At 39.4% G+C, this 13,559-nt stretch overlaps 1 protein-coding gene across 1 annotated transcript in view; it reads left to right on the forward strand.

Annotated features, from left to right (window-relative positions):
* Nucleotides 1-13,338, forward strand: part of dock10 (dedicator of cytokinesis 10) — a 107,871-nt gene extending 94,533 nt beyond the window's left edge. Inside the window, exons 41-56 of the mRNA XM_037677796.1 lie at nucleotides 416-553; nucleotides 635-817; nucleotides 888-998; nucleotides 1,088-1,303; nucleotides 1,412-1,469; nucleotides 3,206-3,307; nucleotides 4,293-4,399; nucleotides 4,496-4,618; nucleotides 4,695-4,808; nucleotides 6,931-7,077; nucleotides 7,185-7,395; nucleotides 9,804-9,994; nucleotides 10,084-10,184; nucleotides 11,533-11,671; nucleotides 11,898-11,970; nucleotides 13,250-13,338. Coding sequence (XP_037533724.1) covers nucleotides 416-553; nucleotides 635-817; nucleotides 888-998; nucleotides 1,088-1,303; nucleotides 1,412-1,469; nucleotides 3,206-3,307; nucleotides 4,293-4,399; nucleotides 4,496-4,618; nucleotides 4,695-4,808; nucleotides 6,931-7,077; nucleotides 7,185-7,395; nucleotides 9,804-9,994; nucleotides 10,084-10,184; nucleotides 11,533-11,671; nucleotides 11,898-11,970; nucleotides 13,250-13,338 — 2,103 coding nt within the window. The remainder of the gene's footprint in view (nucleotides 1-415; nucleotides 554-634; nucleotides 818-887; nucleotides 999-1,087; nucleotides 1,304-1,411; nucleotides 1,470-3,205; nucleotides 3,308-4,292; nucleotides 4,400-4,495; nucleotides 4,619-4,694; nucleotides 4,809-6,930; nucleotides 7,078-7,184; nucleotides 7,396-9,803; nucleotides 9,995-10,083; nucleotides 10,185-11,532; nucleotides 11,672-11,897; nucleotides 11,971-13,249) is intronic.
* The last annotated feature ends 221 nt before the right edge of the window (nucleotides 13,339-13,559 follow it).

A 13,559-nucleotide genomic window follows, 5' to 3' on the forward strand; every position in this document is an offset into this window, starting at 1 on the left:
GTGTTCATGCGTGCACATCTGCTCACAGACTCATGTTCATGTTTGTGGTGATGTTCAATGTTTTATGTTATGAGTGCTTAGTGTATATTTAGTTGATGTTTTTCTTAGTTCATATCTTAGATGTTATTACTGTTTTTCTTATACATTTTATTGTTGGATGTAACTGGGACCCTGCGTACATAATTTCGCTCCACCACATGTACCACATGAGGTGCGAATGACAATAAAGAAACTCTGACTCTGACTCTGACTCTGAATTGAATTAAAAATATTTAACTAATCCAGAATTCTTGCTTGTTTATTCACATCCTTAAGTTGGATCACATTTGATCCATTTGTTTAGCCATAAACCTGCTTTTTTTCTGTTTTCTATCAAAAGCCTTTCTCTTTTTCCCTCCAATATCCATTTGTGTAGAAGCAGCTGCTGCAGGATGAAGGTCAGAACACACTGATGAAGAAGGTGCTGGACACCTACCTGCTCTTCTTCCATATCAACCAGTCCACTGCTACTTTACGACACGTCTTTGCTGCGCTTAGGCTCTTCGTACAAAAGGTCCAGCAGACCTCGGTTAAACATGAGAAAACCCTGCCTAGTTTTTGTTGTACGTTGTTTGATCTTCCTCTCGTTCTTTAGTTTCCCAGCGCGTTCTTCCAGGGAAAGGCAGACCTGTGTGGCTGTCTGTGCTATGAGATCCTCAAATGCTGTAACCATCGATCCAGCTCCACCCAGACGGAGGCAGCTGCCTTATTGTACTTCTTCATGAGGCAAAACTTTGAGTTTACAAAAGGCAAATCAATAGTCCGCTCACATCTGCAGGTCAGTGAGACCCAATGTAGATTTATGCTTTAGTTTCAAACTGGCTTCTGATCCTTTACTTCCACTGCAGGTTATTAAAGCTGTGAGCCAACTGATTGCTGATGCTGGAATTGGAGGGTCGAGGTTCCAGCAGTCTTTGGCCATCATCAATAACTTTGCCAATGGAGACGCACCACTCAAGGTACGGCAGGTCTTAGAGTTACGTTGGGCTTCTAAAATTGGAAGTATGCTTCAGCTTAATATAAGATCTCCTTCTCATGTTGTCTTCAGAACACCCCGTTCCCCGCTGAGGTGAAGGACCTGACCAAACGGATCAGAACCGTCCTCATGGCCACAGCTCAGATGAAGGAGCACGAGAAAGATCCGGAGATGCTGGTGGACCTGCAGTACAGTCTGGCCAACTCCTATGCTAGCACTCCAGAGCTGAGGCGCACCTGGCTGGAGAGCATGGCCAAAGTTCACGTCCGCAACGGCGATTTGTCCGAGGTCACACACGTTCTACTCGTTAACGTGATCTCACTTCAGCTACCTCGTAAATGTTTGAAAGAAAATAAGGAATTCTGTTTAAAAGTCACGTGTCTGCTGTTTCTTTAGGCTGCCATGTGCTACATCCACATCTCAGCGTTGATTGCTGAGTCTTTGAAGAGGAGAGGTGAGTCCACACCTGCTGCTGCTGACACTTCCAAGAAATAATCTGGTGCTATCATGTGAAATAGTTATCAACAAACTCAAACAAAGTTCAGTCAGGTCCTCTGGACGGTTTCTTTTTTGCTGAGATGTTTCGTCCTTCATCCAAAGGACTTCATCAGACTCACAACAAACTCGGTCCCACAAGCAGCACATTCACAAAGTGGACCAAACAGTTTGCTGGTGATAAGATGGTTTCTGGAGCCTGCCCTCTCCCTCGTCAACTTCTCTGAGGCAGCCATAACCAAAGTGGTTCAAACATCAAAGTTCATGCTCAACAATCTGACGGGGAGTTGGAGGAGTCGACGGAGGAGAGGGCAGGCCCCAGAAACCATCTTATCACCAGCAAACTGGTTGGCCCACTATGTGAGTGTGCTGCTTGTGGGACTGAGTTTGTTGTCACTCCTCGAACTGATGAAGTACTTTGGATGAAGGACAAAACATCTCAACAAAGGAAGAAAATGTCCAGATGACCTGACTGAACTTTATTGGACTTTTTTACCTGGATTATTGAGCATGAGCTTTGATGTTATCACCAACATGTTGATAATCAGTCACAGAGGACAGAGATTGGATGAAACGGGCAGAAGTCTTTATCATGGCTAGGCTAATGGCTAGCCAAATGAGAACTTGTTTTGTGTATTGTTTTTTTAGGCTTATAAAACAACTACTCTTCAAAATAAAAAAAAATGTACTAGTGTGGAAAAAATGCTACATTCGCTAATATTAAACCCCTAAAGTTTTGCCTGACAACAGTTTGTACATAGACTATGTATATCCCAGTAGTGTATGAGTATTACTTCATGTCATTAGCGTGGATAACCAATCCAAACATTCCCTCAATACTTGGACTGATACATCCAGCAGCTTCAACATGACTGGCACATAAACGCTTAGCACACATACAGTGGAGCAGTAACACGGCTGTTGTTTCATTAAAACAAACAGTGTGAAACAAAAGTATAGAGGATTAATATTAGCTAATGCTAATTTTCTTTAACACCCATATGTCGTTTTTTTTTTTTTAAAGAGTTGTTTAATAAGAGTGGAAAAACAATATAAACTGATGGCATACCTCTCATAAGGTACTAACTATTGATAACTATTTGACAGAACATCTCTTCAAATTGACCAGATTCCTTTTGTGTGTTGCACTATTCTTAGCATTATGTGAAAATACTGTGCATCTCTGCAGATGTGATAACTTCAGTTTGTTCAATTACAGCCGCATTAGTTTAGTCAGAGCTCTCTTTTACTTCTATCACAATAAACTTTGGGGCAACGATCCTTTATACGCTCACTGGATTGAAAACAAAGATTCACCTGAGAGTGTCTTTGTCTAGTGAGGATTATTTGGGAAACGAATCAAGAAGGAGATAAATTCCCATGCTGACAATTACTAAAGATCCTTCCATCTTAAGAGCACAAATGTACGAAAGGAGATCGAAATCCCTACATTTTTTTTTCTATTCTGTACTTGTCCGTGTGTTCGATCCTCTGTGTGCATGTGTCCATCTATTTGCTCTTTGTCCTGAAAATCATTTGCATATGCTTTACTCACTGAACATGTGATCCAGAAGCTTGTATAACATGCCAATACCTCAACTGATTTGTAACCCTTGTCCTTGAGCATAAAAAAAGAAGCAAAATCGCAAGTAGACATTGTAACCCTGCTGCTCCTCCTCCCTTCATACCAAACAGGCTACTGGAGAGCCGACAAGGCCGCGATGTCTGGTGTGTCCCCTGAAGAAAGCCCTGTGTTTAAATGTAGCTCCTTACTAACTTCCTCCCGAGATCAAGACAGTGAGTGTGTGCGCCTGGGGCCTACGGGGTGCTGGGGTTCATGTTGTAGTGGTGCTGAGAAAATGTGTGCATTTGTGTGCTTTAAAACTTCTTGTAATTCTTTTGTATTTGTTAATAATGAAAAAAAATATGATTTATGGTATCAGGCGGCTGTTTTATATTTTAACACCCTTACTAGCACTGGATTACTGTATATTGTGCATATTTGTCTTTAATGCATACGTTTTTGTGAGGTTAACATTTACTGTTACCTCTGCCTAACTGGCAGTGTACACAAGTTTTACTGGACAAAATGTTTAGCGTCATAATTATTTGATATAAAACACACTCGGCTTCGTGTAATTTTTTTGAAGGCTGAAAAAATGTAATGCCTAAAGCTATCTTCTGCTTTTGTTGAACATTTATATTGTCATTTTGTTTGATACGATACACTGCAGTGCATACAATATGATGCTATGCTAGATGATACAATACAACATGATACTTTACAATATAAAACAGTAAAGGATAGGGTAAGATACAATACAATAAGTCACAATATGATGAAATATGTGACACTGTACTACATCACAACACAGTACAGTGAAGTATTATACTATATGAAATTATCTGACATCATACAAAATATGATACAATATAGAATAAGATGTGATGCAATACAATGAGAAATAAAATGATTTAAAAAAAATTGTTTTGTTCATGAGTAAATATTGATTCAGACTCTGCTGTACCAGTTACATCCTCACAAAAGAGCCATAAAGAAATAGGCTATTAAAGCAAGATTATGCAATACAGATGCAATTTACCAGTAAGATGCACTGCACAGTTCAAAATTTAAACAGGTGTATAAATACGTCATTTTGAGTTAGCCACTCAATTCACCACCAGAAATTATTGGAGACTTATATGAGGTTAGCTTTATTTATTTATTTATTAATGTCATGTCCTTATGATATGTTTTGTTTTTACTTATTTGAAATCCCAGCATCTTTCTCCATGGGCTGGGCAGCGTTTATGTGCATCAGCCCCAATGTTAAGGAGGAGGGGGCCATGAAGGAAGACACCGGCACTCAGGACACACCTTACACCGAGGTCAGTGTTCTCCTCTCATCCTGAATAAAACCAAACGTGTGGCAGGATTTTAGTCGGAGAGAGATTTGGAAAGAACTGGGACTGCACTGTGTTCAGGACACCCTGGTGGAGCAGCTGGAGCTGTGTGTGGACTATCTGTGGAAATCTGAGAGACATGAGCTCATTGCAGACATCAACAAACCAGTGATTGCTGTCTTTGAGAAGAGGAGGGATTTTAAGGTAACTCTTGTCTCTATTCTTTTTATAAGCTGAGCACTACACGTACCCTTCAGCATGTGCTTCTCTGTGCCCACAGAGACTTTCAGAGCTGTACTATGACATCCATCGCTCCTATCTGAAGGTAACGGAGGTAGTGAACTCAGAAAAGCGGCTCTTTGGACGCTACTACCGAGTGGCTTTCTATGGACAGGTGAGTGACAATTAGTGCACAATAAATCTACACAACTGCTGGCCACACCTTCAAAACTGCATCAGTAAAACCTGATTCTACCGTATTTTCTGCTGTACCCGTCGCACCGCCCTATAAGTTGCATCAGTCCAAATATGTCTAATAAAGTGGAAAAATCCATAAATATGTCACGTCGCCATATACGCCGCATCTATTATGCGTCACTGCTTACGCATCGTGTTTGTTACGCGTCACCGCTGACAACCCGGAAAAGTGGGCCGAACCCAGGCCGGTGTTGTGCCAAAAATTGATTGGCTGCCAAATGGCGGCCGCGGGCACGTGCACGGGAGGACTTTAACTATAATTTAACAAGCATAACACTTAAAAACAATTACGTTTTTGCTTGAAATTATAGTAAAGGTGTGTCTCAGTCTAACTTTTGCTTAATAAATGCACTTTGACGGTCAAATCAACTGCATTTCAAAAACTGATTTGCAGAAGCGGGCACACGCAGAGGGACGAGCCGCTGTTCATTTCTTTAAAATTTAACAAGGTATACACCTAAAAACAATTATTTGTTTGATCGACTTTATAGTAAAGGTGTGTCTCAGTCTAACTTTTGCTTAATCAAAGGACATTAACAGTCAAATCAGCTGTATTTCAAAAATATGCACTGCCTCGGTGCTTCGGGAGCACGCAGACAGGGAGGGAAAAAAGGAAGGAGGAACGCTGTGCGTTTCTTCGAAATTTAACAAGAAAAGCACCTAAAACAATTGTTTGTTTGCTTAATTATTTTTTTGCTTTAATTATAGCAAATGTGTGTCGCAGTTGAACTTTTACTTAATAAATGCACTTTGATGGTCAAATTAGCTTCATTTCGCTGGGGAGGTGCAGCGAAATGAAGCTGGTTTGACAATTGCTCCAAGCAGGGAGCAGAAGGAAGGTGGCAGGTTACGGCAAGCCAATTGTGTCATTAATAGCTGGTGACGATTTTCAGTCATCCAGGACATGGTAAATTCAAAAAAGTTCACGACAAAAACAATAAAGTATAAAGTAAAGTATAATAAATAACGTCCAGTTGTTTTTGTCTTGAACTTTTTTTTTAATTTGTCATTAGTAGCCACGTTTACCTATTACATGATACAACAGTATGCCATATGCCTCGAGTGTCATCTAGCGGCTGAACATGGTAGTGCTCAATTTTTTCAGTCAGAATGAATAGAAACAGCCATATCTAAGTCAAAAATTAATTTATAAATATGAGAAAAAATCCATAAATACGTTGCTACGGCATATAAATCACAGGGCATGCAAGTTATGCAAAAAAGCGTAATCATAGGGCAAAAAAAAAAAAAACGGTAAACAGATTATTGTTATGTATACATGGTTTTAAAACCAGCAAAGGAAAATCAAAATTTGAAGTTGAAGTTAGATTTTCTTATTATTATGGTTGGTTTGCTTTCAATCCCTGGCATTGCTCAGTTTGGACTCAAAAATCCAGGTGTTTGGCTGGCATGGCCTTCTCAATAATAAGAAGAAAGTATTTCTTCGTTCACATTTTTAAATCTAAGAATGGGTCTAGACAGCTGATCTCGAGTCAGTATCTTTAATATATCTGTCTGCTCTTTCCTTTCTTTTTTATATTCTAAACCAAGATTGCGGTAAGTTTTTGAAGCGCTTGACATTTCATTTTCCTCAGCGCTAACCACTTTTACTTCTCTCCTCCTTTTACCAATTTTAACATCTCTCACCCTCTGAAGGGTTGTGTGAAGCTTGCTGTGGTCCATTTTACTTCCCATAATTTTCATTGATGCTGTTGTTTCCTGTCCCCCTAAACATTAAGAAAGGTTGATGTCGGACAAGAGGATACCATTTAATTTAACCTCATTTACCTCTGACATTTGATTCTGCTGTTAAATATCTCCATATTCTCAGTTGTAAATTAACATGGACGCCCTGCTAGTGCTAAGTGAAGTACTCTAACATATAAATGTTTTATGCATATATGCTCCACTCAAGGCAACATAAATTCAGAACAATAAAAGCATTGTGATCTACTTATCTTTGCAATTCAGCCACAAAAACACAAACCCATCCACTGGAAGGGGCTTTGCTGATGAATAAGTGTGTGTGTGTTTCGTAGGGCTTCTTTGAAGAGGAGGAGAGCAAAGAGTTCATCTACAAAGAGCCGAAGCTCACGGGTTTGTCAGAAATCTCCCAGAGATTACTCAAACTTTACTCTGACAAGTTTGGAGCAGATAATGTCAAAATGATCCAGGACTCCAACAAGGTGATTCAGTCAGACAATAAAACAGAAATGAGTCACCTGCCTGGCTGTATTTCATAAAGTTGAAAGTATTTTAAATCATTTTTGCACTTAAATGATATGAAATACAGGTGAATCCCAAAGATCTGGACCCCAAGTTTGCCTACATTCAGGTAACATATGTCGTGCCCTACTTTGATGAGAAAGAACATCAGGACAGAAGAACAGACTTCGAGCGGCACCACAACATCAACCGCTTTGTGTTCGAGACGCCCTTCACTCTGTCAGGAAAGAAACACGGAGATGTGGAGGAGCAGTGCAAAAGGCGCACCATACTGACCGGTGAGCTTCAATTTAAGTTCTTTTGTATTGTTTTTACTGTACCCTTAATCAGAATCAGAATCAGAATAAACTTTATTGGCATTGCACCGAGATACAATGAGATTATGTTCGCACAGTCGTCCGAAAGATGGACGGAGTGCACGAAGCTGCAACTATTAAAAGCGCGGCCCTCTTATTCTTATTCAGAATAATATTTTGCTTAGATGAGAAAAGGGAAGAAAATAAAGGCATTGTCTTATTTAGATACAAATTCTTAATCCTATTAGAAAGCAACTGTTTTCTTAGGCTTCCCATTATACTTAAACTACATCTTCCTTTTTTATACACCTGTTGAAGGCAGACCTTTCAATTAAGTCACAAGTAGTTTATTCAAAATTATAAGACCTGTCGGACCACAGTTCCAATTCAATTCAGTTGATTTATATAGCGCCACGTCACAACAGAAGTCATCTCAGGGCACTTAACAGAAACATTCATATACATAAAAATAAGTTAATATCATTATTTATCTGAGGAGCAGACTGCTTTGAGTTTAACTTCATTGCATAACTCTCATCTTGAGCAAGCATGAAGGCGACAGTGGGAAGGAAAAACTCCCTCATGAAGAAGAAACCTTTAGCAGAACCAGGCTCAGGACAAGAGGTCATCTGCTTCGACTGGCTGGGTTTGAGAAGAACAGGAAGGAGGAACAGATACACAATGGCAGATCCAGAACCACATGTTAAGATAGAAATAGTATAAAAAGAAAACTATTCAATTTTAACAATTCATTTTAAGAAATGAGGTCAATTTGTCCTCCTGTAGTCTAAAACCCCCAGTATACTCCCACGTATGTATACTGGTGGCTTTAGTGTATGGCAGCATAACAAGCCAACCCTAACTATATGATTTATCAAAAAGGAAAGTCTTAAGCCCAGTCTTCAAACTGGACAATGTGTCAGCCTCACGGACAGAAACTGGAAGTTGGTTCCACAAGAGAGGAGCCTGATAACTGAAAGATCTTCCTCCCATTCTGCTTTTGGAAATTCTAAGTGAGAGCGAAGTGCTCTGTTAGGAAAATATGGAACAATAAGATCCGTAAAATACTTTGTAAGATGGAGCTAGGTTGTTGAGGGCTTTGTAGGTTAGAAGTAAGATTTTGAACTCTTTTCTGGATTTGACAGGGAGCCACTGGAGAAGTTAAAACTGGAGAGATATGATTTCTCCCACTAACTTCAGTTAAGACTCTGGCAGCAGCATTTTGGATCAACTGAAGATGTTTTAAAGAAGTATTTGGACACCCAGATAAAAAACCATTGCAATAGTCCAGTCTAGATGTTCCGCAGCATAACAACCACATAATAATTAATTACTAGGGTGCAAAATGTACCCTAGTAATTAATACTAATTAACACTTTATAAGCCTATCACAGCTTTACATATATGTTGTATGTTTTTAAGAACGGTTAGTACAGACAGGAAAATAGTTTGAAGAAGTGACAGACTTTCAGGCGCCGCCAGTTTCTTATTTACTGTCTGAGAGTTTTAAAACAAGGCACTTCGTTCTCATAACTTGTTCTCTGACTTTTGACCGACATCAAATCCACTCCTCATTCAGACAGAAGATTAAAATGCACACTTACTTTGTAAATAGACATTTAATTTGTATGATCTAAGTCTAATGAGGTTTAAAAATCATTAATACTGTTTCACAGTTGATTTAAATGAGTGGTTTACAGCACACTCGCCTGATCTGAACTCCATGGAGAATCTGTGGGCTGTTGTCAAGCAGAAAGTGAGAGACACCAGACCCAACAATGCAGATGACCTGAAGACTGCTATCAAAGCATCATGGCCTTCCAGCACACTTCAGCAGTACCTCAAGCTGATCTCCATGCCATGCCACAATGATCCAGTACTTCATGCAAAAGGAGGCCCAACCAAGTATTGAGTGCATAGAAATGAACCGTTTTCAGAAGCCTGACATATGCGTTTATAAAATATCTTTATTTTAATTTATCTTATTCTAATTTTGTGAGACACTGAACTTTGTTTTTTCAGTATGTGTAAGCCATAACCATCAAAATTACAAGAAAGGCTCAAATTATTTCACTCTGTGTAATGAATCTATTGATAAATGATTGACAAAATCAGTTTAACTTGTTCACAATATTCTAATTTTCTGTGCTGCACATGTAAAATATCTTTGCTTGTCCGGACCCTCACTATAGATTTCTGTATTGCTGCATAATCGTTTGTCGACGGACGTAAAATGTTGTATGCAGTGCTTTTGTTTTAAAATAATTTCTGTTGATGTGCATGCAATCAATTGCAAAAAAAGTTCCATAGTTCAAAATAAAGTTTAATCATTTCCAATAAAAGAAACTGCTCTGACCAGCAGATCTTTGTTTCTCTATTCTTTTTTCCAGCGAGTTCGAGCTTCCCCTATCTGAAAAAGCGTATCCAGGTGGTGGAGCAGCAGAGCACAGAAATGAATCCAATCGAGGTAGCCATAGATGAGATGTCACGCAAAGTCTCTGAGCTCAACCAGCTCTGCAACATGGAGGAGGTGGACATGATCCGGCTGCAGCTAAAACTGCAGGGCAGTGTTAGCGTCAAGGTGGGGGATGTTTGTCCAAAGCTACAAAAGCATTTCCTGTAGATGAAGATGGATACTTGGTTTTATATCAGTTTGTCATCTTTGTCCAGGTGAACGCAGGACCTATGGCTTATGCCAGAGCATTTTTAGAGGAGAAGAATGCCAAGAAATACCCAGACAACCAGGTCAAACTTCTTAAGGAGATCTTCAGGTAAATCAGAGTCAGAGATTCTTTATTGTCATTCCACCACATGTGGTACGTGTGGTGCGAACGAAATTATGTACACGGGGTCCCAGTTACATCCAACAATAAAATGTAAAATAAAAACAATAACATCTAAGATACGAAGTAAGAAAAAACATCAACTAAATATACACTAAGCACTAACAGCATAAAAACAATACGTCGAACATCAGCATGAACATGAGTCTGTGTGAGCAGATAAGCACGCATGAACACATCAACATGAAACAGATCAGCAACAACATGAAACAGATCAGCAGCAACATGAAACAGATCAGCAGCAACATGATGTGATTCTTCACAGTGATTATTCTGGTTAGAGATTCATGAGTCTTAACATCTTCATGGTAGAAGCTGTTCCTCAGTCTAGTGGTTCTACACTTAATGCTCCTCAACCTCCTTCCTGAGAGGAAATTAATAATAATATTAATAATATAATAATAATATATCATAATAATAATTAATATTAGTAATTTTAAAAACTTTCACTTTTCATTAAAATGAAAGAAAACAAAAGTTTTCTTTCATGTTCAGCTGGCATTCCAAAGGCCCGTTCATCTAATTCCATTAAGGTTCATTACCTGCATACATAAAAACACTAACCGGCTGTTTTTTATTTTTATTTTTTAAGAATCAAAAACTTTCAAGGACCCAGTCTGCTGGATCTAGACTGCAACCTTTAAAGTTGTCTGATTACAAACAATGAACTCAGAACTGCTTCACAAACCAAAAGCATTTATTTTAAAGAACAGTAAAGGCCTGACGTTCCTCGTGCATCGCTTTTCTTGCCAGAGTTTGAGACAAAAGTTCATCCGTTTGGAAAAGGGGCTGAAGTTCTTTTGGTCGAACTTTTAAAGTAGTTTTTCATAATCCCATGCTATAGATTACAAGTAACCACTCTGAGTATGTGATGGACTTGCAGCTTCTACACCAAATTTTAGCTCAATATCTGTAAAACTGAGTTATAAGTGTTGGTTGATATGATTCCCTGTGGCAGCCATCTTAAAATGGATCAACTAAACAGTAAAAAAAACTGTTTGCATTGGTGGTTCAGTGGTTTAACAAATAAACAGTAGAGACTTCTTACAGTCGGCACAATATCTGTTCCAAGTTAACACAAGCGAAACGACTGAACAGTACTATTTGAGAGTTGTGAAATCAGACTTTTGTGTTTTTTACCAGATCATTAAAGACGTAGTTTAGATCTTCTGAAGGGTTATGAACAATCAAAATCATACCTGTTGTAGAAGCTCGTTGAGCGGTTTAATGCATTGACTTGTAGTACTTTAAGTCAACACTGAGTCGTCCTCTGCAGGCAGTTTGCAGAAGCCTGCGGTCAAGCTTTGGATGTGAACGAGCGTCTCATTAAGGAGGACCAGCTGGAGTACCAGGAGGAGATGAGAGCTCACTACCGGGACATGCTCACCGAGCTGTCTGGCATCATGAATGAACAGGTCTCACAAAGCCATGAGCAATAGGTGTTCACACTTTATTACCATTCTCTGGCTTTCTGTTTTTTCTTCTTGTTGTTTGTTTTTCTGGTTTAGCTGCATGGCATTAATAATCATCTTTTCCTGTGCTCCGTTTTCAAAAGCATACAACATTCTTATGGGCTTCATAAATTTCTGTTGGATCTCGATTGACATCTTTATCACTTTTCCAAATTTTCTCTCATTGCAGCTTGAAAAATGTGTTCATGCCTTCAGTAGCCACTCTCTGTCTAACAGTTCTCTGTCCACTCTTTCTAATGCTGGTATGTCATGACACCAAGTTCCTTCATAAAATACATTTTACCACATTGCTACTCGCTTACCACTTTATCTTTTCCCAATATTCCAGCCTTTCTCAAGCAGAGATCTCTGGAGAACACAAATAGCGTGAAGGGCTGGCCGTGAATGGGTGGGTTAGACTCGGGGAACACGATTGGCCCCTCTGAAGATCAGGGACTAGGTGTTCCAAAGCAAGATGAGGTGGTTTAGGTATGGCAGCTTTGTGACTGATGTAAACAAAACATAGCTGTGTCAAATTCATAATGGAATAATTATAAAAGACAGTGAGTCTGCTAAATGTGATAGATTATTGACTCCATTTTAATCAGTAAGTGATTATTTTTTTCTGCCTTTTGCACATTTAATTTAACGGCTCCTATAAAGTTATATATTATAAAACGCAACTAGAAAACATCCACATTGTCTTCAACAAAGTTAAATCAGATCCTCTGAACCGATTCTTTTTTTTTTCTGAAACGTTTCATCATTCGTCCAAAGGACTTCATCAGTCGGAGTAGCCACAATAAACTCTAATCTCCCATAAGTGGCTTACTCATTTAGCCGATCAACCAGTTTGATGGTGAAAAGATGGTTTCTGGGGCCCGCCCTCTCCCCGTCAACTCTTCTGAGGCAGCCATGGCCAACGTGGTTCAAAACATCAAAGTTCATGCTCCAGGTAAAAAACTTGATGCTTTGAACCACGATGGCCATGGCTGCCTAAGAGGAGTCGACCAGGGAGAGGGCGGACTCCAGTAACCATCTTATCACCATCAAACTGGTTGGCCCACTATGTGAGTAAGCCACTTATGGGACTGAGTTTGTTGTGGCTCCTCGGACTGATGAAGTCCTTTGGATGAAAGCCGAAACGTTTCAACAAAAAATAAACTGTCCAGAGGACCTGACTGAACTTTGTTGGATTTTTTTTTACCTGGATTATTGAGCATGAACTTTGATCCACATTGACTATTTTCTAAATTCAACAACAAAAAAAGACTTAATTAAGCCTAATAAATGTCAAACAATGGAATTAAGCCTTAAAGCATATAAGGTACCCTTTTTTATATTTTGGAACTCCAACTTCCTGACTCTAATCCAGCCCAGTCACTTTGTGTGCGCCCAGCCCACACCCCCACTTTAGTAACAACCCTCCTCTTTGTGTTCTGCAGAGACTACTTTCTCGTCCATCCCTTTATGCCACCCTTTAACCCTTTATTTTGCATTTTCCTATTCCAACACCAGTTTTCTGTTCTCACTCTTGTTCAGATTCCTCACACAAGGCAGCCAGGAACGGAGCGACACGCCACCTACTGACCGGCCCAGAGACCCGCCAGAAATCTATCGTGCCAGTTTGAGCCAAAAGTGGCTCGTTTGTTTGTTTCGGATTGGTTTTTTTTTGTTTTTTTTCCTGCTGCACAAGAGCATTAGATTAGTGGAACTCTGACTGGCGTGTGTAAAGAAAAGAAGAAGTTTGTAAACCGTGGTTGTAGTAGTCTGTTGTCCTGTTGTTGAATTTTAGACTGTCTACAAAAAGAGGCCAGGCTTTTGGACTGTTTGTTTTAGTTTTTAGAAGCGA

Source organism: Nematolebias whitei, chromosome 6 (genome assembly GCF_014905685.2).
Source record: "Nematolebias whitei isolate Nwh7 chromosome 6, NemWhi1, whole genome shotgun sequence".
Lineage (NCBI taxonomy): Eukaryota > Metazoa > Chordata > Actinopteri > Cyprinodontiformes > Rivulidae > Nematolebias > Nematolebias whitei.